Source organism: Lytechinus variegatus, chromosome 17 (genome assembly GCF_018143015.1).
Source record: "Lytechinus variegatus isolate NC3 chromosome 17, Lvar_3.0, whole genome shotgun sequence".
NCBI lineage: Eukaryota > Metazoa > Echinodermata > Echinoidea > Temnopleuroida > Toxopneustidae > Lytechinus > Lytechinus variegatus.
Window position 1 is genome coordinate 337,777 of NC_054756.1, and position 24,746 is coordinate 362,522.

At 36.2% G+C, this 24,746-nt stretch overlaps 3 protein-coding genes and 1 long non-coding RNA gene across 5 annotated transcripts in view; 3 read left to right on the forward strand and 1 right to left on the reverse strand.

The window, feature by feature from the left end:
* Positions 1 to 6,658, forward strand: part of LOC121431145 — a 111,120-nt gene extending 104,462 nt beyond the window's left edge. The window contains exons 15-16 of the mRNA XM_041628652.1: positions 1,049 to 1,174; positions 6,534 to 6,658. Coding sequence (XP_041484586.1) covers positions 1,049 to 1,174; positions 6,534 to 6,658 — 251 coding nt within the window. The remainder of the gene's footprint in view (positions 1 to 1,048; positions 1,175 to 6,533) is intronic.
* A 4,976-nt stretch (positions 6,659 to 11,634) lies between these two features.
* LOC121430662 (dual specificity protein phosphatase 23-like) lies at positions 11,635 to 17,586 on the forward strand. The gene is made up of 3 exons (XM_041627993.1): positions 11,635 to 11,649; positions 13,885 to 14,213; positions 15,547 to 17,586. The coding sequence occupies exons 2-3, from the start codon at positions 13,944 to 13,946 to the stop codon at positions 15,742 to 15,744; spliced, it is 468 nt and encodes a 155-aa protein (XP_041483927.1). The 5' UTR covers positions 11,635 to 11,649; positions 13,885 to 13,943; the 3' UTR covers positions 15,745 to 17,586.
* A 32-nt stretch (positions 17,587 to 17,618) lies between these two features.
* On the forward strand, positions 17,619 to 23,464 carry LOC121430664. Its single transcript, XR_005972052.1, has 2 exons — positions 17,619 to 23,108; positions 23,218 to 23,464. It is a non-coding gene; the product is annotated as an uncharacterized LOC121430664 (long non-coding RNA).
* Positions 23,159 to 24,746, reverse strand: part of LOC121430663 (protein FAM135A-like) — a 37,546-nt gene continuing 35,958 nt past the window's right edge. For both annotated transcript variants that reach the window (XM_041627994.1, XM_041627995.1), the window contains exons 17-18: positions 24,451 to 24,567; positions 23,159 to 23,808 (exon numbers count right to left, since the gene is read on the reverse strand). In XM_041627994.1, coding sequence (XP_041483928.1) covers positions 23,603 to 23,808; positions 24,451 to 24,567 — 323 coding nt within the window. In that variant the 3' untranslated portion in view covers positions 23,159 to 23,602. The remainder of the gene's footprint in view (positions 23,809 to 24,450; positions 24,568 to 24,746) is intronic.

The window sequence follows — 24,746 nt, forward strand, 5'->3', positions numbered from 1 at the left end:
CTTTCTCCTTTATTCTCTACCTTCCTCCTAATTTTGTTTGCTGTATCAAACCGATTTGATAATATTTATAAGAAATGAAAGCCACATTTAGCAAGATATGGGGAGACTTAATAGACCTCTTATCACCATTATCTTTCCCCATTGGAAAGTCCGCTGAGCGCTATGAGACTTTTCAGAATACCAAAAGTCTCGTAACTACTCAATTGTCTTCGCGCAGTCTTAACACAACGCAACTCTGCCAAATAAGGAAAGGGGCACTTAAGTGACTTTTCAGAATACCAAAATGGTAATTGAGCACTAATTGAGCTTTCAGAATACTGCCCCTTTTTTCCTAGGGTTTTTTGGCCATTTATTATTCTCATTTAGTTGTGATTTTGGAGTAATTTCTGTTGCTATTATGTATATTTTGAGGGAAAATATGTTTTCCGTGATTTTCCGTTTGAAATGCCACTTTCCGTTTCAAAAGGCCTTTTCCGTGAATTCCGTCCGTTTTCAGCGATAGCGGAAAATCACTGTTCCTGCAGTACACTTATTCTGCACTTGTTCAGATCTGATGATTCTAACATAGACGTATGGCACGGGGCAGGGAGGGGGGGCACGCAAATTCATTTTTTGACAGGAATGTGCCTTGGGATTACAGGTGGGACACATATGACCTGATGCCGCTGGTGGCTCTTTCTTTCCCCAAAAATGCAATGCAATTGCTTTCAGCCTGTTTTTCTCACTCTCACAAAAGAAGAGTAACCTTGCATTATTTATGAAGTGGTTTCCTACTTTGACAGAAACTAGATGGCGTCTCTACTGGATTCAGAGACGACTGAGTTCTTGTCTTGAAGGATCTAGCAGTAATCAGAAAATTTGATTGCTAGGGGCCTCCTGACATCGAAAGACATAATTTAACCAAAAATGATTTGTGAATTGTTTCATATTTTATTTTGGATAGTATCCACAATATTTTGCTCTCTACAGTTCCGAGGAAACTTGTTTAGGTCTTCATATAACCTCAGAAAAAAATTATCTAAGGATGTTGTTTGATATTTCTTGATAGATTCTTCAAGGATGTCTGCTCTACCCAGGCCCCAGATGAGAGGACTCCTGAAGAGTTTCCTCACCAGACATTTCATCATTGGTGCTACCTTATCAGTTACAGGAGCAGCCCTTGTCAAAGTCTTCTGTAAGTTGCATTTCTCCTCCTATTGGGTCCAGTCTTACAAAGAGTTAGAATTGATCCAATCAATTTCAACTAGATGGAAATCCATCCATACCACATGCCATATTTTTTTACAGGCAAATTGCACAATCTTTAAACATAGAGAATCACTCTGATAACAATAAATGTATGTAAATACATCATACCTAAAAGAATATTTAAACAAATTTGCATTACAGATGTTGATTTCACAGGCCGTCTATGGTTATGGTTGAACGGATCAATCTTAATTCTTTGTAAGGCGGGGCCCAGGAATACACTATGCCACTAGCATATTAATGGCAACACCCCTTGGTTTGTCTAGAATTAGTCAGAATTTTAAACGGATGGTCTGGGCTCAAAATATTTATATCTTAATACATAGAGTCAAGCCTTGAAATAAGTTGGCGCTGAGCGCAAATTCGCGCTCATAAAGCCATGCAATTGCACCCATAAAGCCCCCAAATCATCAAAATTTTGACGTCCTGGCGCAAATATTTTCCAGGTATTTGCGTGTGGTGAGTTAGTCCAGATTGGACCTTGTTGTTTGGAAGTGCCCTTTCCCAAAAGCTAACATAGAGGGCACGTGTCTCCCAATCTCTAATCAGCGCCAATCTACTCATCTTGACTCCCCAGGGGAGTCAAGATGAGTAGATTGGCGCTGATTAGAGATTGGGAGACATGTGCCCTCTATGTTAGCTTTTGGGAAAGGGCACTTCCAAACAACAAGGTCCAATCTGGACTAGTGGTGAGTGAGCAATGAAGCCATATCATACATGTAATTCAAATATCTGAAAAAGCCAAAATCAAGTACTTTGCTTATTTTGTGGTTATATACAAATTGTTCCTTCATTGTAAATATGAAAAATGATTGAAAGAGAATAAAAGAATTGTATTGTTCCCAGGTTGTGTGGACTTTTAATCTCCGTATAGACACACACTCATAATGGTAAAGTAAATAAATAGTGCATGTAGCAAACTCAGATAGATTACAAAACAATTGATTTTTCCTTTCCTCCTTTTTGATCGTAAAACCTAGATTATGCAGGCCCCAAATCCAGTTTATTTTCTCTTTTCCAGCATATTATAGCAGGAGAAAATCACAGAAAAATATGCTGCAGAATTAGAACAATGTGTAAAAGGGGGAGATAAACAAAAATAATTTTTAGAATAGTATACAATGTATTGAAAAAAGAAAACAAAAATTGTGAAAATGAATAGATCTAAGTGAAATAAAACAAAAGAAAAAATGATGAAAGAAAACACAAAGAACAGGAAAAAAATTGAGAAAAAAACAAAAGAAAATGTAAGAAAAATGAATAGCACAAAATTATAAAAAAATGGGGGAAAATTTTATTATTAATATTATTCAGTAGAAACACGTTCTTTAATCAGGCATATTCAATGGGAAGGGGTATAAATGGTTTAATCACTGTAAAAAAAAGGGGGGGGGAGAAAATAAGAAAACGGCAAAAGTTATCTGGAAAAAAAATGAGAAAATTCCTTCCTTATTTTTGACAAAATGATGGAAAAAATTCACATTTCATACCAATGTAATGCCTTTCCAAAGTATTTACTTCCTTAAGAATGGTTTAAGAAGTCATTTATAAACAAGAAAGAAAGAAGCTGTGTATTTGTTTTTGGCTAGAAGAGACACAGCTTCAAAATAAACCAAATATCAACATACATACAAATGCACATGTGGGACTGTGATGTACTCACCTCTGTGTTTTATGTGTATTAATGCATTTGGAAATCGGTCTTTTTGAGTCAAAAGAGAGGTCATAATTCCTCCTTTTAATGCTTTTAAATAATCAGGTTTCAGTAATATGGACTGTAGAAGGGCATTTCATTGGTGTAAACTGTGACTTTGACGTAGATTTTCAAAGTTCTGGGGAAGATTTCTTGGCAGTAACATTTCGTATCGCAGCTCCCTGAGTCTGAATAGTCTGCTATCGCACAGCGCAGCTAGCTGCAGTGGTTTCATGCATGCAAAGCTCAGCCAGACGGCCGGCTGAATAATAGTTACTGTATGCCAGCGGTAGGCCTACACACTGTCATGACTATGCAATCTTTGTGTGTGTGTATTTGTGTGTAGATTAACAAAAAAGGCGCATGACGGATTGGATTGCAATTTGAACTGTAGAAAGTTGATAAATGCATGCAAAATCGGGAGAAAAATTGTGCTACTTTGAAAATTATTGGTTGCCCGATTCGGGCCACCAAAACTTAACATTTTTTCAATAATGGTTGCCCGAGATGAATTTTTGGTGGCCCCGGGCCACCGGGCCACCGCTAATGTCGAGCCTTGCATATGGGCAATTCCACAGGTTGGTGAACATGAGCTTAAAAATTCAAATTCAATATTTTCTTGAATTTTTAATACTTTAAGTCCTTCATACATGATAGTTTCAGGAACAAGAAATAAAAAGTTTATTTTCATATGTATACTTTGGAAAAAAATGGTCAAAAGTTGTGTCTTCCATTGTGTACCAAAATACAAGAAAAATAGTGAAAAATGAAATATGCCTCATTACCATTTTGTTGTTGCAACAACATACCACTTTACATAGTTTAGAAGAGTCGAATTACTCAAAATACACAACCGCTTTTCAAGTAAATTTGTAGTACTCATTCAAAAATGAACATTGCAACCTGCTCAGGTGATGTAACGTGAGTAACCGAAAAAACTGACTTTGTTTTCTGAGAGAAAAATTCTTCACAGTTAATTGGTGGGATTTTTAATTCTCTTCTTTCAGACAATCTTTGACACAGTGATGACTATCAAAATCATTAAAAAGTACGATTTTTTTATAAAAATAATGAAGAAAAACTGTAAAGTGAGTAACTTTGTAACGTGAGTAACCATCATGTAATGTGAGTAACCAGTAAAATTATTCAGTTCGGTAACATTTTCTGTGGGATGTCAAGTTTTAATTCTCATGGTGAGTTGTGAAGTTATTTTTGATTAATTAAAAGCAAAATGAGGGTACATCTCTTTGAGGCGACTCTTTGTTCATCAAAATATCAGTGGTCATACAATCACACAAAAAATTGAATTAGTAGAAGTATTCACAATGTGAGAGTGCATTAGTAAGACTTGGTTTTGATTAACCAAACTTTAAAGAGTGTTCGAAAACACATTGAATGCCCTTACCTGTAACCCTATCTAGGCCGGGGTATTTTGGGAGTTGATATGGCGTGGGGGGAGGGGGGGCTCCCAGGCCCCCCTTGAGATCTCGGCCATTGGCCACACGATCACGCCGAAAATTTGCATGCAGGTTGTCTTGGACATAATCTACAATACTATACAGTAATTTATTTCATGCAAATTGGTATTAAGCGATTATGCTAATTTATGCATAATTAGTAAGCGAAATTGTACTTTTCCCTCCTACTCCCTAATATAGCTCCAATTGTTCCAATTTTTGGTATAAAATCTCTTTTAGATGTTCCTAGCAATGAATTTTATAAACATTATTGAATTTTTAATGTGTGTTGTTAACCATACATGGACAAAATGTAGCGTGAGTAACCGTAACGTGAGTAACCATATTATCTGCACCCCAAGTAAAAACCATGTGTTCTTTATTTTTTTAATTATATACAAAGTTTGTCTCCCTAATATACTTCTGTGAAATGGATATAATCAACTTTCATAAAAGCCTTGTATAAGGAGACTTTTCACTTATGTCGACTTTTCATTTTATGCATGTCCAAATCATGTAACGTGAGTAACCGACACATTCCAAAGATTTTCCAGGAGCATAATAGAATTTCCCAAGTTTTGTTTTTATACGAAGGATAGTCAGACTGTGTACTTTGTTGTGAAAAGGAGATGTTTAGTTCCTATCAATAATAATGGAGTTACAGCTCCAAGTATGAGTCAAGGTGTGAGTAACCGTGGAATAGCCCATATCTAAAAAAAAATATTTTAAGTAGAATTGCATTTCAGATGTTGATGTTGCTGGCCATCCATGGTTATGGTTGAACAGATCAATTGCAACTCTTTGTAAGACGGGGCCCAGGAATACACTATGCCATTTAGCATAACAGCAACACCACTTCGTTTGTCTAGACTTTCAAATTTCAAGCCTGATGGGGTAGATAGAAGTGTGTACCTGATAGAAACAAAAACCCAATGACCCAAATTCACAAAGGTGGTTTTGAAAACCATCAGTTGAACCTATGGTTAATGCAGATTTCTTGTATAAATTCTGCTTATTTTACCACATATATTAAAAATGTCCAATGCTGATGCACGCTTTTTTACAGTGCGCCAATTTGATGCCTGTTACCATGAATAAGTATGGTAGTTTATTCATGATTTCACTGTTTCAAGAGTGGACTATTTTATTCAAAACAGTGGACTCATGAATAAAATAGCATACCTATTCATGGCAAGAGGCAACAGTTTGGTGCACTTTGACAAAAGCGTGCATCACATTAATACACTTTGACAAAAGCGTGCATCACATTAATACACATGAACCAATGTATGCCAAATAAAACCACTTTGATAGAATTACTGATTGCCCTTCCCCAAGATTGATTAAGGGTGGTATAGCAAGAAAATATTTGTAATACATTGAAAATATTCTGTTTTGACTGTAGCAAATTAGATTACACTTCATGTGATTGATTTAAGAACTGAAAATACTGTTGCAATTGACCGCATGTTTCTCGCAACACCCTATTACATGTAGTCTCCTCACGCTACACAACTTATTCAAGGTTCATTATCCATATTGCAATATTTGAATCATAGTGTGTTTAGTCTCACGATATCTCATTGTACTTTTAACATGTGTGTGTACTGATGATTATATACATGTATGATTATTTTCTGCCAATCTGATTATATTAGTTCATATGTCGAAACATTTTCCAAATGAACAAGGGATTATACTAAGCCTTGGAATTATTCTGGTTTTCCAATTATGTGCAATGTGTAAATAGTATGTTAATATGCTGCATATTGACAATTATTGGTAGATCAAGTGGGCATTGTTTTTTCAAGTCAAACAAGTTTGTTGATATCCATGACATTAATCCATAACACACTTGTTAGCAATCAGCTTTTCATTCATATCAGGAAGTTGTTGGCAGCTGAACACAGATGCAGTGTGCCATTTGTCTAGTATTCATTTTTACATACATGTAGTAGTGGGGCAAAAAGTCGGTTGATTAATGAATTGTGACTTTTTGAAAGAATGCCATTTCAATGTAATGTATATTATCTCATGCTAAAGCCGGGGTATTAGTACTGGTATGCAGCACTTAGAGACATTTTTATTAAGCACGATATAAAAGTTACTTATATATTTTCTGGGCTTTTTTGCAGTATATGATGCAAGGAAGAAGAAGTACGCTGACTTCTACAAGACTTACGATGCCCAGGCTGATTTTGAAAGGATGCGTGAGCTTGGTGTATTCCAATCAGCAAGGCCGCTTAGTGAGCAAGAATAACTGTAACATCAAAGTTTGTAGTTAGGACAACTTTTTCAATTCAGGTACGAGTGGGCTCTGTACGGGTTTTTTTTTCTCTTTTTAAGTATAAATGTGTGTTTCATAATGCACCACCAACAGTCATGAGTCATAGCTCTTCTTGTAGTTCAACAAATTTTTCATAGACGGCATGCACTGTAAGTGAGAAGTCAAAGATATATTTAATTGAACCTTGAAGAAGCACTCTCCCAAAAAGCGTCCTGGGGAGGGGTGTTCTGTGTCGGGTAAAAGATTAATCATGAAGCACAAGGAACAATAATGGTTATTCAGTAGAGCTACAAGTAAGATACTAGGAAAACATATAGTTTAGATGAGGTTTAAAATCACTTTTAAAGAGAAAACAGTAATTAATGCAGAATGTTGAGTACACTGTTGTCCAACTGTATCTCAGGATTAATGCCAATGAGTGAAGTTATTATAAGGGCTGGTAACCATGATACTTATGATAGTTTCCATAATGGCAAAGTTACGATAGAACTTGTAATTCTTTATGATATAGACCCTTGGTCTGATAATTGCTTCCACTGAAATCAATTATTTGACTTGAGTGGGTCAACTTAGGCAGACTTAAATGTAATTTGTAATTGAGTAGCAATATAAGTGCATACGTACGTAATATACTGTATATATATTTTTTTTTCAATCTTCCTCTATATGCAGGTGTATTATAGGACTATCCTTCATGCAATCTTGTACAGAGTGACCTTTATCACATGTTGGGCATGAAGTCGACCAAAGTGGGATCCGCCACAGCGATGTATTACAAGCAAGGGTCGTAATTCATGGAATATCAACTATCCTGATTCTACAGCGTACATCTGTCAAATTATATCAATAATTCTCTGACAAGTCAATGCACCTTATCCAGATGTGGTCATTCTCATTCAACATGGCGACATAAACCTAGTGGGTGTTTCATAAAGCTGTTCTTAAGTTACAAATGACTTTACACACGACTGGTGACACTTGTACATCCGTTTTAGCTGACTTAGCATCCAAGAACATGTTCCAGTCTTGTGTAACTTTACAAACAGCTTATGACACAACCACCAGGCAATTGTCATCAAATTGGAGCCAAAGAAGTGAACTGCTATTCTATGCTCTGAACTTTTTAAAATGAAAGTTTGTATACCCTAAAAATACCAGGAAACGCCATTGATCCGACACTCTTAGAAATATTTTGTGTGAGTATGGTCCACATACAGTGCTGTTGTGCAGTATGTTGTAATAATTATTATAATAAATGATTTATTGAAGTGAAGTAAATGGCTCCCTCTTTCTTTCTTTCCATGTACATTGCATTGTGAACCTGATGATGTTAAAGGAAATGGAGAGACAAAGCAGTAAAAGTTGCGATCATGTGTTTATTTCAAAGCACGATTTTAAACGGGCATGATTCTCTTGACTATAATTCTGATTTTATTTTTTTTTTTTTGAAAATTTTCTTTATTCTAATTTTTGTTTGTGTGTGTAATCCTTTGCCCAAGAAGATTCTCATGCTGTTTTTACTGTATTTTTAAGGCAAATGATAAAACTATCATGCAGACTCACCTTGAAATATCACTTTTGATTTCTTTACTATGCAAAAGCTTGTAACCCCAACCATTGGGGTGCCTCGGACTTCGGCAGTGACACAACGATCCTTAACTATTTTTTCAGATTTTTTTTTTCAGAGGGAGAGGGGAATATCATGCCTGTTTAAAGCATATATATATTCTGATAAGAATAATGATACAGCATACTTTGACAGAAAGAAGTTATTGTGTGTGTGATTTACATAGACACAAATGCCATAGAATGGTGGTTCAACAGCTTCATCTCATAGCTGGATTCGAAGGGGGGGTTAATTTTTTTTTTACCAGAAGAGCAAATCGATTCATAAAATGTCAACACATTAAAAAAAACTTTTAATATATTGTTCATACAGGTAGTCTTGCCTGAGCTTACCTTTCATATGTTAAACTTTCGCTAAAGTCAAAGCAATTCTTTAGATCATCACTTTGTCTAATCACCAGTTCATCTATGACCACTGTCTAATTGGCAGTTGGACTAATACCCACTTTCTTTTCATTCATTTCGCCCAGAAGCAGATGTGAAATTACTATTCTTAGTTCTTACATTGTACTTGTTCATGGTTCGTGTGTAGTATTTATATAAATTTCTATAAAATCTAATTTTTCCATTGTAAAAGAGAACTGTTGCTCGGGTAGCGCCATGAGCGTCTACTGACGGTGTGTGCGCTCTACAAATATACACTGTTATTATTATACACCATTAACACTTAAAGGGGAATGAAACCTTTGGAACAAGTAGGCTTGTGTCGAAACAGAAAAATCAAAGAATAAGAACAAAGAAAGTTTGAGAAAAATCGGACAAATAATGAGAAAGTTATGAGCATTTGAATATTGCAATCTCTAATGCTATGGAGATCCTCCCATTGGCAACGCGACAAGGATGTGTGATGTCACACATGAACAACTTTCCCTTTGATGGACTATGAAATACCCTGAAAATGTGTTTTTTTGCTTTTTCGTATGGTGATACAAACTCTTTATCCAAATGTATTCTTTAAAAATCTGTATTACATGCCCTCCTATAGAAAGAATATATGTTTTACTGATAGATGTAATAAAAGAGGCAATTTAAGTGAAATATATACTAAAGTAATGGGGAGAGTTGTTCAAGAGTGACATCACACATCTTTGTCGCATTGCCAATTGAGGATCTCCATAGCATTAGTGATTGCAATATTCAAAAGCTCATAACTTTCTCATTACTTGTCCGATTTTTCTCAAACTTTCGTTGATCTGTTTCTTTGATTTTTCTGTTTTCACACAAGCTATCTTGGTCCAAAGGTTTCATTCTCCTTTAATAGTAGACCAAATGGTTTATGGATTACCGGTAAATGGCTATTGGACCAACTGGTTATTAGACAAAATGGTGAATAAACAATATGGATAGTTGAAAGAAGTAGACAAGTTGGTAATTAGATGAATTGGCATTAGACCAATTGGATATAAACCATATTTTATACCTCGGTCACATTGCTCTATGGCGGCCGTTAGGTAAGTCAAAAATAGCTCTTCTAACATTTTTGTAATAGCGACATATCCCGGGGGGCCACTTACATTAACGAGTGGATACCATACGCGACCACAAAAAACACGTAAAAAGGATGTCTTTTTATCGATAGGGCACGTTACGTACGTAACGTGATAAGGGTGTCAAAAACACAAACATAATGAAAAAGGTTTCTATTTCGCTAGGAAAATTACGTGTTTAGGGTCGAATTTGCGGGGATGATAAAACAAAATTAAAATGTTTCATAAAGGATGTCCTTTTTGCCCCAACACTTCGTGTTTAGAGTCCGATTTGCGCGAGGTGTAGGAGCTGGGGTCGTAGTAAACCAAATAAGGTAAAGCCGACGACCGAAGAACCCGTAACAATAAAACATTCCTGTACTTGTTTAGGGGTTCACTTCAGGGAATATTTGCCAAGAGTTCTAATACTTGATAAGGGTAGGGTTTCACTCGCCAATACTTGTTAAGGGGTGCATTTTCAGAATATGGAAATTTACGTGTTTAGGGTGCTTTTCGAGACCCCGTGGTCGCGCATGATATCCACTCGTGAATGGAAGTGCCAGTGCCCCCCCCCCCCCCCGGGCTACATATACGGTAGGTGGTGTAAATAAAAATTGAATAAAACGGCAGTTTTTGACTCGCAGTAGAACAAATGTGACTGAGGTATTAGCCTCTATGTGAGAGGAGAAAATGAGAAAGTTTGGTTGTAGAATTCAATTTAACTCTCTGCATCCAGAAAGAGTTTGATGAGAGGGGATCGAGAGACAATGATGTAAGCCTTAATGGCTTCATGCCACTTGTCTTTGGCCTAAAATCAATAGTCCATATCTCTCTGCCCAAGGAAAACAATTCCACATGGTAGGGGTTTTGGGGGGGATAAAGGTTATTAAAAATATAAATTTTACAAGCAAAAATAAGGGTCTTCACTTTCAAAATGGGGGGGGGCACACTTGTTTCAGCAGCACTTATACATTAAAAAATTTTGATTGTTGCCTCTCCATTAATACAGGGGGGGCATGGGCGGGCTTTGCCCCCCCCCCCCCCGATAAGATAAAGGCAGAGTCACAATAGTTATTATTGATATAGCATAGAGATAGAGAGGGGATGAAGAGAGAGATATGGACCTTGAGCCGTTATTGATATAGCATAGAGATAGAGAGGGGATGAAGAGAGAGATATGGACCTTGAGCCGTTATTGATATAGCATAGAGATAGAGAGGGGATGAAGAGAGAGATATGGACCTTAAGCCGTTATTGATGTCCCCTTGCTCACAGGCATTCATGCTTTCTTAGCAGTCAAGTAAAAAAAATCGGCATAATTTAACATAGGGAGATGGATATTTTGAAATGCAAAATGTTTTGTGATAAAAAAACAATTCATTAACTTTTTAGTAGGCCTGTTTTTGTTATTATATTACAATGTATTTGCAAACAGTGTTTTCCGTTGTCCCTTTCCTTCTATTAGCGCAAACTTATTACAAATTGTCGTTTAAATTTGACACGATTTAAGACCCCTAATAAAATCATTGATCACCTGATATAGCTTGATGCATAACACGCATATTTCTGCACGCACGTGACCCAAACGATCAGAGCCGCCATGCCATCGCATATCGCTATCGGATCGGACCGTAGCCGGCCGTAGGCTAGTCTGCAGGCACAGACCCTGATTGGAACTTTGATCAACAAGTGTGCCTCCACGCAAAGACTAGCACATATAAAACTTGCTGTTCCTGAGCGAGAGAGCCTTCAGTACACAAGGCATGAGTAGGCTGCACATTCAGACCCTTATTTCGGGTGAAGGGTTTGCCCAGCAGACTAGCCGTAGCCGTAGGCCTAGCTGAGAAAAATTTGTACTTCTAGGCGTCGGTGGTAAGAAAATTGATTCTATTAATTAGGCAATCCTACAATGTATCATTATATGACGCTATAAATGTTACAATTGCATGTGTATGGATTTTCTTAGTTTGTCAAGGTTGTCTAAAGCACAATATTCAGTAGCAGAAAAAGTCGTGAACAGCTTTGGGCGTTAGCCAAGTTTAGCCAGGCTGATCGACCGCTCGCGTTCGTCGACCGGCTCCCCGGGCCGGTCCGGTGGGCGTAGGGCGCTTGCGCTCGTTTGCAGTTTGATCATGTTGATTGGGTGATTTCAAGTTCAGTGTTGACCTTTTAATGTTGATGTTTGGTCAGTTTGAACAGGAGTTTTGACTTTGTACACAACAAGTGCACACACGCACCAACACATTGCAATTTAACCATCAACAGGGAAAAAAACATGGTACTAGGCCTAGCCTTAGCTTGATTAGGGGGTCAGGTGTCCGGACACTTCAAATTTTAATTTTGAAAATTGGAGCCTTCTTTTTTTGTCTTTGGACCAGGGTGACCAGATTTCACAAAATGAAATATGGGACAATTGACCAAACAAAGATCAACAAACAAGGCTACACAGTACACACTACACGGTCTTAGACTTGCGAAAAAATATAATTGGAATTGGAAGTGAGGGTGAACGAAAGAATGAAGAAGAGAAAGAAGAGATGAATTGGAAAGAAGGAAAGAAAAAATGAAGGAAAAAATAAAAGAAAGTTAGAATAAAAGAAGGATGAAAGAAAGAATAAAAGAGAGAAAATGTTACTGTCATTCTTTGAATTGAATATAGAAAGAAAGGGAGGATGAATAAATGTGTGAATTCATAGACAAAATAAAGGAGAGAAACAAAGTAAGAAAAAAGGAGGAAAGAAAAAATGAAGGAAAGTCATGTTTCTTTCATTCTTTGAAAGTAAGCAACAAAGAAGAAAAACAAGAAGGAAGGAAGAGAGGGAAAGAAAGAATAAGGGAAAAGAATAAACAAAAAATAAAAAGAATGAATAAAAGGAGGAAAGAATGAAGGGAGCAGATAATGAAAAAAACAAATAATGGGAGGAGAGAAAGAATGAAAAGAAAAAGGAGAGGAAGGGAGAAGGAAGCAAAACAAAATTAAGAAAAAAAGAATGAAGGAAATATGAAATAAAGGAAATTTAATAAAGAAGGCAGGTAAGAGAAAGAAGAAAATGAACACAGAGAGATGGAAATAAAGAAAGATGGAACAACATCTCCCATCTGTACCAAAGTTTCACAAAAAGAGAGATGACAGGCCACAATGCCCTGGCTAACGTTAGTTTGTAAAACTATCAGTATCACACTAGGGCAGAGATGCCAAGTTCATCAGCTTTGCCTGAGATTTTCTGTGAATCTGAGTGAGATCACAGACATTGTATACAATGTATATGAGGATAGGCTGTGATAGTTGCGTGAGACAGAGTTTTGAGGGGATGAACAAGAGTCCAAAATGCTTGAGTCTCACGCATAATGCGTGAGACTTGTTAGCTCTGCACTAGGGATCTAGATCTATCAGTCATGTTTTTCAAAATGAATTTCATGTAGGGCCTAGAATTAAGTTAGAGTAAGCTATTAGGTCTAACTTAGACTATGACTTCAGAATAGGTCTAGATCTAGAATGTTAAGCTACTTAATGGAAAAGGCTAACTGTAACAACCACAAAAAAAAAGGTTCTGGAAAAAGTTTGTTCTTTGTAAGCACTTGATTGAGTATATGAATGTGCCAGTCAATCAAGTTTGTGTTACATTGGTAACACGGACATGAATGGCGGCGTGCCCTTCTGCTTAATCTGTAACGAACATGACGACGAACAATCCAAGAAAGAACCTGACCATAGCATGTGTGTTTGTCATAGAAACTCAGTATTTTCCAGCATATATTTTCGAAAGGTGGTAAGCTGATTATTTTTTGTAATTGCGCCCTTCTTCGCCCATCAAAAGGGGGAATTGTACAGTAATCAAAGAGGGTGCGATAGTGCACCTTATTCTCCATAGACGTAGTTAAGCATCGGTCGAACCTCCACCATTACAAGCCCTATGAATGATGATATCCAAATGAGAAAATGTTTTTTAAAGAATCCACACTTGGAAATACCAAAACTTTCTTATTTTAAGCTTGATGATGATATTTGTTGCTTTTTTCTGTCTATTCAGGTCTGTTCAAGCTAACCTATTACATAGTTGGAATTTGCCTTTAATAATTTCACCATGCTTTACATTGCATACACAGGTTTTGAAGGAACGCCATCCATTACCATCACCTGCCCCACCCTCCCTCTCATTTTTACCATGGGTGAAGCAACCCCGCCCCCATTCTTCACTTGGGTATCAAGCAACCTTGCAGCTCATGGACTGCCTTCCTTGCCCGACCAGATGCGTTACCTTGAAGATAAAGGTATCTGTTACGTGGTGTCGTTGACCAGTGAATGTCGTCCCCCTGTAGAGGCAACACCCAGTATAACATGGATTCCTATAGGTATTGATGACTTTCATCCTCCAACACTGGAGCAGGTGGCAGAATTTATTAGGGTGGTGGAAAAGGCAGAGAAAGAAAATAAGGTTTGTATTAAAGCAAAATTAATCTGTACTGGATTGTTATGGAAGCTTAAAAGTGCCACCGAGATGTTGAGATAATTATCTCGGGAAGTCGACATCTTGATAGCAAAAGATGACGAGATCCTGGATCTCATCATGTCGACATCTTTTAGAAGAGATGATGAGATGACAAGATCCCGGATCTCATCATGTCAACATCTTTTAGAAGAGATGTTGAGATGACAAGATCCCGGATCTCATCATGTTGACATCTTTTAGAAGAGATGATGAGATGACAAGATCCTGGATCTCATCATGTTGACATCTTTTGGAAGAGATGATGAGATGACAAGATCCCGGATCTCATCATGTTGACATCTTGTAGAAGAGATGATGAGATGACAAGATCCTGGATCTCATCATGTTGACATCTTGTAGAAGAGATGATGAGATGACAAGATCCTGGATCTCATCATGTCAACATCTTAAGAAGAGATGTTGAGATGACAAGATCATCTCATCATCTTTTCTACAAGATGTCAACATGATGAGATCCGGGATCTTGTCATCTCAACATCTCTTCTAAAAGATGTTGACATGATGAGATCCGGGATCTTGTCATCTCATCATCTGTTCTTAAAGATGTTGACATGATGAGATCCAGGATCTTGTCATCTCAACATCTCTTCTAAAAGATGTCGACATGATGAGATCCAGGATCTCGTCATCTCAACATCTCTTCTAAAAGATGTTGACATGATGAGATCCAGGATCTCGTCATCTCAACATCTCTTCTAAAAGATGTCGACATGATGAGATCCAGGATCTCGTCATCTCATCATCTCTTCTAAAAGATGTCAACATGATGAGATCCAGGATCTCGTCATCTTATATTTTGCTATCAAGATGTCGACTTCCCGAGATAATTATCTCAACATCTCGGTGGCACTTTTAAGCTTCCATAGATTGTAGATCTGTTTAAATACTATTGACCACAAGTCTAAAATGGGATACTACAATTTGATGACTGATTATTCAATTCATAGTTAATGTTATATAGAAGATTCAGTTTAATATTCAAATTTAAATTCAGAATGTATATAGTTCAGATTAATTCAACATTCACTTGGAGTAATAAGCTTTTATATAATGGATATTTAATTTCTATTTGTGTGATAAAAGAATTTGTGTTGCAATGTTCCTATGAAATGTATATGTTTGACAATATAAACCGAAAGATATGTGCTTGGCATTATAAACCACTATACTGTCATAGAAAGTAGAATGAAATCTGACTTCTTCCTGGAAATGTATACAGCAAGAATAACACATTCTTTTCATATCTTTCTCCCACCAGTCTGTTTCTGTTCATTGTATGCGTGGGAGGGGACGGACAGGGACCATGGTTGCCTGCTATTTCATCAAAATGCAAAACATGTCTGCAGCCGAGGCAATAGCTGAAGTGCGCCACCAACGTCCAGGCTCTATAGAGACGGCAGAGCAGGAGGATCTTATAAGAGAATATTACACATTCATTAGTAAACCAAGTATATGAGATTGTACTCAGGTAAAACTTAAAGCACAAACTAAGTCTAAGAGAATGTAACTGAAATTTACAGGGTATGTGATATACAGTGCATCCCAGAAAAAAGGAAGCCGAATTCCCATGTCTTTTTAATTCAAATGCAAATTAATTATGATATTTCAGTTAAATAATCGTATAATTCAATTATTCCTCTTTATTTTGATACCTAATATGAGGCAAACGCTTCACGCATTAATGAGCAAGACGAGTTTGATATTTTAATGTATTCAGATTCACACGTAAGTTTCTGCGCAAATCGTTTCTGATATGCCTCAATATTTATTGTTGCTAATCTACCATGCGTGAACGATTTGCTACAAGAGATGAGATTCCACTCTTGCCATGAGTATCAAATTTGTAATAAACACATTAATAATTGTGAAATCTATCTCTTAAAAGGGTTTCCTTTTTTGTGGGACGCACTGTATAATGGCATGCACACTTTTAATATCAGAGTGATGTATTTATATGTGTTGTTTATGCATGTTTTTTTATACTGCTTGCACAATATGAAATATAGAAACACCTAGTTTTTAACAACTCGATGTGATGTGACTCTAAGAGCCAATATTTTAATAAAAGTTTTATTGTACATGAATGTGAACATGTAGAATTTAATACTTTTTAGTGGGTGATTGTAAAACTATTTTTTTAATTAGATACATGGTATTTGGTATTATAAAATGTTAATAGATATTTAAAGTTGTAATTTGGAGAGGGTTTTCTGTATTTGAGTTTGAGTTTAGAAAACAGTTCAAGTTTATTATATTGATTTCAAATCCATACAAACAATATTAAAAGGATTACAATCAAATCATGATGATTTCCTGAACAAGGCAAAAGAAGAAGATACTGGAAAAAGTAGGCCTACCTGTTGAAAAGATTTGATGTTTGCAGTTTTATGTTAGGTCATTTTTCTCGCCATAAGTCTACATTTTAGTTGTATTTTGTTTTGTGAAACCTGCCTTTGATCACTTTCATTGTAATTTATTGTAATTTTTCTTTGAGGTTCCCCAAAACTTCTGAAATCAAACTGTTGAATTACGGGTAAAGCATCATGTCAGTGCTATGAAGGGTCATACGCATAAACTTTCAATAAAAAAATTGAAAGCAAGAGAGCGAAACGACCGAGCTTATCATTGGGATGCTTTTACATTTTAAAGTGAAATTACCGGTATAAGATTTTGTGCATACTTTTGGTGGATTTTGTGAAAGGTAATTAATAAAATGTAATTTTTCAGAATTACCAGTGGGAAATTGCCCCCCCCCCCCCATCGCTGCATGTGGCCATGGTGCTATGGTGTATTGATCTGAAAGTACTGCACTCCCAGCACAAATTTTCTTTATTGAAGCTCAAATTTATATTTAAACAAAATTGGTTATTTCCATATATATAGTTCATTTCATAGAATGTAAATTAATCTAAAAACATTTCTGATTTCAGTGATATAGTTAACATACAGGGAGCATTTCATGAAGTCTTTTGTCAGTGATTGAAACCAGTTGATGTTATAAGCTACTGAAATCCTTTCATTTGATTGGCTCAAATCAAATCTGTTTCATGAAATGCTGCTTAGATGGTTGTCTCTGAAATCACAATAAAAATGTTGCTATACATATATAACAAACTACATGTATACATATATGTTTTCACAACTCAAGAATCGACTCACATACTACAACTCTTCCTGGCAAAATGGTTCCCAAAACTACTTGCGTTTACCATCATGCCAGCTCATATTTTTACATATATATATTATAACACCTTTTATTTCAAACAGCAGGTGTTATTATTTTTTATCATTCATTTTAAATTCCTCTTTGCAAAAAATATTTCATCTTGTCTTTTATAGTTGTATTTGACCAGGTGGGTGTTTCATAAAGCTAAGCTTGTTCGTAAGTTAAGAGCGACTTTAAGGAATTCTGGCGATCCCTTGTTTTAAGTGTCTCTTTAATAACTTATGAACAGCTGATACGTCCCCCTGGTCAGGTGTGTATGAAATTATCTCCTACCTCAGTCACTAATACAAGAATGTAATCGTCTTTGGGATGTGTTTCAAAATGATGTTAGTGTGACTAATAATTCTCCCAGTGATGCGTGGTGTAATGTATTACTGCATTGTCAGACCATGTAATGCTCATGAGATACTCACGACTGTGTGTCAGATGTGAGAGTCTTTGAGTGTCATGTGCACATTGGCACTTACAACCCAACTTTAAGACAGACTCACATTATAAATCTTTGTGAAACAAATTTAGATGTACATGTATATCTGAGAGAACAGTTGATAAACAAGGTAATATCTTTCTGCCTATTGTTGATATGTTATTAGAAATGCATTTATATATTTACATGTACACTGATCAGGAGCATATCCAGCATCAGATCCTACAAAGCATTTCATGGCCCCAATTGTCTGGGGACAATAGTGACTATTATACTTGTGCATGGACCCATTGGCGGAAATCTGTCCCCAAAGGTAGGGAGGACCAGGAGCTGAAAACTTTGACAAGCAACAATAAAAAAATAAAGGTTATCACCCAAAATGTAAAGCCTTTTTAGCAAAAAAATGAAAAAAAAAGTTTTCACTCAAAATTCACTCGATTGTGAATTATGGTTTTTCTATTTCATAAAAGACCAAAAGTATGGGGGGGGGTTTGATATTGTGTTCCCCTACTATTTTGTGGTAGGGGGGATGCATCCCCCTGTCCCCTGGGATTTCCGCCCATGCATGGACCCATACATTTCTTTGTCATAATTAATGCTGGTTATGCTAGTGCTGATGATGCAATAATTTAGTGTTTGTTCCGTAATGTTTAGGCAATAGATAAACTTTTAGAAAATTATTACCGGCAATTCATACTACCTGATACATGTGCTGATATACATTTATATAGATCTGAAATATTGTTATTTGTTAATGTTTAACATGAATTCACTGATCAGCTTGATTTTAATGTTTGCTTTACATGTCAGTCTTCTGATACCCTACTACTAAAATATAAACCACATAGTTTCTTATTTTAGCTTGTTTCATGACGTTTAACCAAGTTTTTTCTCCCAGGTTCATGGGAGAAAAGTGCATCTTGCCAAATTGGCAGCATTGTAAAGCCCAGCTAAATGATTTTGTAATAAATCATATTTTGAAATAAATGTGAAGGTTCCAAGATGTAAACTTATTTTATTTGAAGTTTGGCATCATGTTAGGAATAATAAAATCATAATTTTGCTTTGCAGCAAGCCCTGTGGTCGGAGTAAACCCCAAATCGACTTCAAGTCACAGCCGATGATTACATCACTGCCATATGAAATTGAATTTCCTTTTATTCCTACAGGGTTTGAGGCTCGACTAGACTGAATTTCGATATCAGTAGTCCTTAATACTATTCTGAACTCTGATCGCTAAGATTATTTTGGCTTGAATGTTTTCATCTCAAATGTTACTACAAATTCTTTGAAATTTGGATCTCATTGAATTACATAGTGTGCACCGGGCCTAAGGTCCCCCAATGTTTGTTTGCCATAAGTGGGGAAACAATTAATTAGTAGTTAGTCTATTTTGCATCTGTTGATCTTTGAATAACATTAGCCATGCAGGCGCTCTATTCTTGTAAAATGGAGATCAAATGGTGAGACCTGCATGATTTAACGATATAAACAGTGCTTAACTGCTCCATTTGCAAGATTCAACAACTTTCTTGACACTTTTCTATTGGTGGGATAAATTTGAATGAAAATACATTGTCATGCTAGGGTCAGTTGAGTTTTAAAAGCAAACAAAGTTTTTTGTTTGCCGGCCTATTATGGTCTGAAAAGACGGATACTATTTTTAAATGATATAGTAATTTCTCATAAATTTTATTAATTTGAAATTCAAAAGAAGTTTTCACTTTACTGTATTACTGACTGGTACTACTACTAAGATATAGACATTTTATCTTTGCAATATATAACTTTTTTATGTTAACATGAATAATCCAGGAATAAAACACAGGGTTTTACACCAAAATTGGGTCAACATTGTATTTATTCACTTCCATATAATAATAACTTTTTTCATGTAATACATTATTTTCATACAATCGTATATATAAAACATACTAAGTCATGAACAACTGTAATACAACTGTATATACACACAATATAATACCTATTTTCCTAATGCAAGTACCTGAATATCATATGTTATTAATATACTTGTACATTATGTACATATACTTTGTACAATTTGGAATTCTGAGCCCTGCATTGAATTTTATTGGAAATTTCAATCCTGAATCAAAAATGAGAATTTATTCGAAAAAGATAATTGGAGGACCAAGTTGGATAGTTCGTAAAAATTAGTTGACCACAATACTTTACAAATCATGAATGTTTAAGAGTGCAATGGACAGAGTACCGGTGCTTTATGAGGTGAAAGATGAAATGATCCATTCAACGAGGCGTAGCCGAGTTGAATGGATCATTCATTTCATCTTTCACCAATTGAAGTATTCTGTCAATTGCATGAATGAAAAACATTCGTTATTTTGTTTAAATGACACCTAAAAAACATCATTGTCATTTGATGTAAAATGTGCTCATCCAATGCCAGCTTGTCTATTGATTGTTGCGTACCTACATGCGACGCGCTGCAAACACAAGTGTTTTTACTTGAGGTACCTGGAGTCTTGGTTTGGGGGACAAAATTGTATGGATCCAAAACTGCACGCTGAATGGATGATGACATTGTAAAATGGGCAGAAAGATCGACATCAAACAACAGATCAAATGACAAGGATCTATCGAGGTGTAATATAATTGACACTACGCATTTATCAGTGTTTTCCTCTCAAAGCTATTACAAACAAACACTACAGTATCCATGGATACTTCCTCATGGCTCTTCATTCTGATCAGTATTTATTTTTCTTTTTTTTTTTCTTTTTTTGCAGCCAATAAATATATCTTGGGATAAATTGGTTGACCCACAGGGACTTCATGATAAATAAATGTTGGTGACGCATGCTTCATGGAACACAGATCAATGAGCATGTGTGTCTCCAGAATACAGGAGTCACTTGAGCAGATTCTAATACTAAAGACAGTTTGGAATAAATGAAGTCCTCCAATAAAACAATTAACAATTGACTTATAGTTAATCCAAGAGTCAGTCAAATACAGAATATAGACCAAGCACTGATCATGTTTTAAGATCATAGATGTTAACCCTTAGCATGCCACAGACATATTTTTGCAAATTGTGCTTGTACAATTGAAACAATTCATTTTCTCTGCTGGCAATACAGGCTTTGTAAAACATTTATATTGGCTAGTCACAGTTTGAGTGAAAACAATCCAGGTACCATTGCAAGGTGGATGCCATGCTTGTACACAAAAGCACATAAAAAAAGTTGTTTTTCACGGCCTGATGATGTTCAGGGAAAAAGGGTATCAAAAATTGCCAAAATCTATCTTATGTGTATATTTCACATTATCAAAAAATTTGAAATATTTCAGGCATTACTTAGGGTCGGAAAAATATGAAAACATTATTTCTAAGGTCCATTATAAGAGCACATGCAAGCATGGTTTCCACCTTATAATGACAGTCCCCTTGAAAACAAGACTTATAACAAATACACCATACACTGTGTGACATATCAAATTACCACAATATTACAACTATATTATAATATTCATTTTCCCGATGTAAACAACAAAGCACATGAACTTAGCCCCTACTGTTAATACAGTAACATCAGGCCTGGGTTCAAATTTGAGGTGTGAAAATAACGACTAATGAGGCTAATATTAGAGGTCTGAAAGACAATAACAGAGAATCTATGGTTAAGCCTTAGTAAAGCAGTTTAGTCTGGGCTATTAAAGCTTTGTGCGGGACTAAAAATGAAGCGTGCAAAGAATATCACACAGGCTTGAATGTATTGCAATAACAGGGTCTGAATGCATAGGTTATACATGTACAATAGAGGTATGTTCATGGAAATCATAAAAATCCTGATTATTGACTTTTGAGCAATTCCATAATATAACCTACTTTATTGTACATTTCCTAGTCCAAGAACAATGTTCTACCGACATAGGAATACGTAATTAAAAAAAATTAACTAAACTTTTGCATATCCACTGACAAGGTCAGTGTTGAAAATGGAGCAACACTAACACCAACGACTAACACCATACTTAGACTAGAGCTAGGACTGCTTTAGCTTGAGGGTACATGTAGGATAAACAACTCAATTCAGCTCTCAACACAAACACTGACTGATACTACTCAAAATGAGACAGGTGCTATGACTAACATTCAGTGTTAATATATCAATATCTCAATTGGTGTTATTCAGTAAACCAAACAGAAGGTGTTGAAACTAGATTCACCAGGTTATTAATTTATCAACATCAATACAATAACACCATAAAATACATCGTTCACAAGACCGCAGGGTGATTCCTAGAGAACAAGAGTGTTGTGGCTCAGTAGATAAGTCTCAAGACTTTGAACCACAAGGTCTGGGGTTCAAATCCCACCACGGTACTCGCATCCTTTGACGAGGCGTTTATCTACATTTACTCTACCACTCTCCACCCCCAAGTGTAGAAAATGGGTACCCGATAGTAAGGAATTCCTTGAATGCTCAAACATCCAATCAGGATAGCTGTGCTAAAGCTGGGTAATAGTATGCAGCGCTTAGAAACATTTGTATTACACGCTATATAAATGTGCATATTATCATTTATTATTATTATTCAATCAATAAGAGGCTTGTCAGAGATTTTCACTGAATAGTTAAATTTCAGCCAATACGATGCAAGGATTTCACTAGCTTATAACAAGTAGTCAGGGATTTTTGTCTTGTCCGGTATTGCAACACTGCCCACATTAATATTCATCTTCCACAGAGAACTTACTGAGGAGATCTCAATTTCACACAATCCAATGAAATGAATCAATGTATGGATCAGGGAGATCAGTGAATTTCCAGGGAGTCTCCCCAACGATCAGGAAAACCTGGCAGCCCTAGTGGGTGTTTGATAAAGCTGTTCGTAAGTTAGGAGCGACTTTAAGAACGACTGGTGATCCCTTCTTTTAGTAAATGGTATATACATTGGCGATTGTCTAGCGTGTAAGAAAGTATCACCATTCGTTCTTGAAGTAGCTCTTAACTTACGAACAGCTTTATGAAACGGCACCCATGACTTGCTGAACCTGGTGGGAGTTTCATAAAGCTGTTAGTAAGTTAAGAGCGAATTTAGGGATAACTGGTGAATCTTTCTTATACACTATATAATCACCAATGAACATTAATGGTGAATATCATTTACCACAAGAAAGGTTCACCAGTCATGCAAGAGTGACTTTAAGAACGACTGGTGAACCTTTCTTACACACTACATAATCACCAATGAACATTTAATAGTGAATATCATTTACCACAAGAAAGGTTCACCAGTCTTCTTAAAGTCATTCATGACCTGAATAGGTAGCCTAGCTTAGCCAGGGAAATAATAGCAGAGCCCGCTGGGAGAACAGTTTTCAGAAATGAAGTGGCTACCCTGGGTTAAGAACAGCATTTTAAAACAGCCCCCTGCTGTATTTTAGCTTGATGTTAGAACCTAGGTTCACCAGCTAGATTTAAGCTCTCAACACCTAAACCACCATACTTGGCATCACTCATATGACTGCGGGATCGGAAAATTAATTCATGGGGGCATTTCATGAAGAGGCTTTTCCATGATTTTTCACTGAATAATTTGCTCTTGACCAATCAGATGCAATGATTTCTGTAGCTTACAACAAGCAGCCAGTGATTTTCAGCTTGACAAAGTTCATTTGAAGAAGTTGAGACCTGCAACCATCATGAATTTCTCGATGAAGAGCTCGGAGTCCAGGACAGCTATGTGAGCTGCTCGACCAATCAGGGAGTTAGCTGAGGTCTGAAGGGTGTGGTGGACATCATATCGGACGATGGACACATTGGGATTGGTTACAAGAGGCTTCAATAAGTTATGTAACATCTCAGTGTAGACTGAACCTGTAGAGGTCAAACATAGGGTCAAAGGTCATTGCAGGTCACAGTCATTTTATTTATATTTCAAAACAGGTTTGATTGAATGATCCAATACAAACAATAATAAAGGCTGTTTTGCAAACCCATTCACTCAAAAATTGATGATATGACTCCATTTAAAGCTCTAAGGACCAAAAGAAAAATGTATTTTATGTGCAGGTTGTCTTCATAGATAGATACTTGAAATCCATATTTCAATGGAGAATACTATTCAAGCACTAACTGACCAACAGCCTAACACGGTTAGGTGAAACTGCCCACCTGTCTCGCCTACAGGAAAGCTGTGGTTCGGTGATGTAACATTGAAATTTTTACATGCAAAGCGCCATCTAACATATGTCAAATGAATTGTTGAATATTTTTGGTTGAATAGTTTCAAGAAAAATCTTGTCAAATGAATTCCACACAAAATCAACAGGTCAAAACTAAAAACAAAATCTACGAAATATTATGGTAGAATATAAAATCTTTGATATTTACAATAAAATATGAATGAAATCATTTTGTCTAATGACATTGGTGAAATAGTGTAAAATGATAGTTTTATAGAGTAAAATACATTGAAATGTCACATAATTTGTTTCCCTTATGGCTTGCCATACATACCATATAAAGATCTATCTTTGAGAGCACCTCTGCAGAGTTCTATCCTAGCTGAATGGATTGGTACATAGCGATCTTGAAGAGAACCTACCAATACTACATGCTTGAAGTTGGACAAACCTGTAACAAATAGTAGAAAATTATGAAAACAACTTCTGAGTTCAGGGCCTGGGAACCAAAAGCATAATTGTTGTTAACTAGTGAAACACATTTCCATGATTTGACTCCACTGACAGTGTCTAGAATCATATGGAATACATTTGATTATAATGGATCTCATTTAATGGAAGGTATAGGTT

Bases quoted from the DNA above. Each gene is read 5' to 3' on its own strand.
- LOC121430662 (XM_041627993.1), top strand. From the start codon at position 13,944: ATGGGTGAAGCAACCCCGCCCCCATTCTTCACTTGGGTATCAAGCAAC. The intron at 14,214-15,546 runs GTTTGTATTAAA...TTCTCCCACCAG, and splicing joins AGGCAGAGAAAGAAAATAAG to TCTGTTTCTGTTCATTGTAT.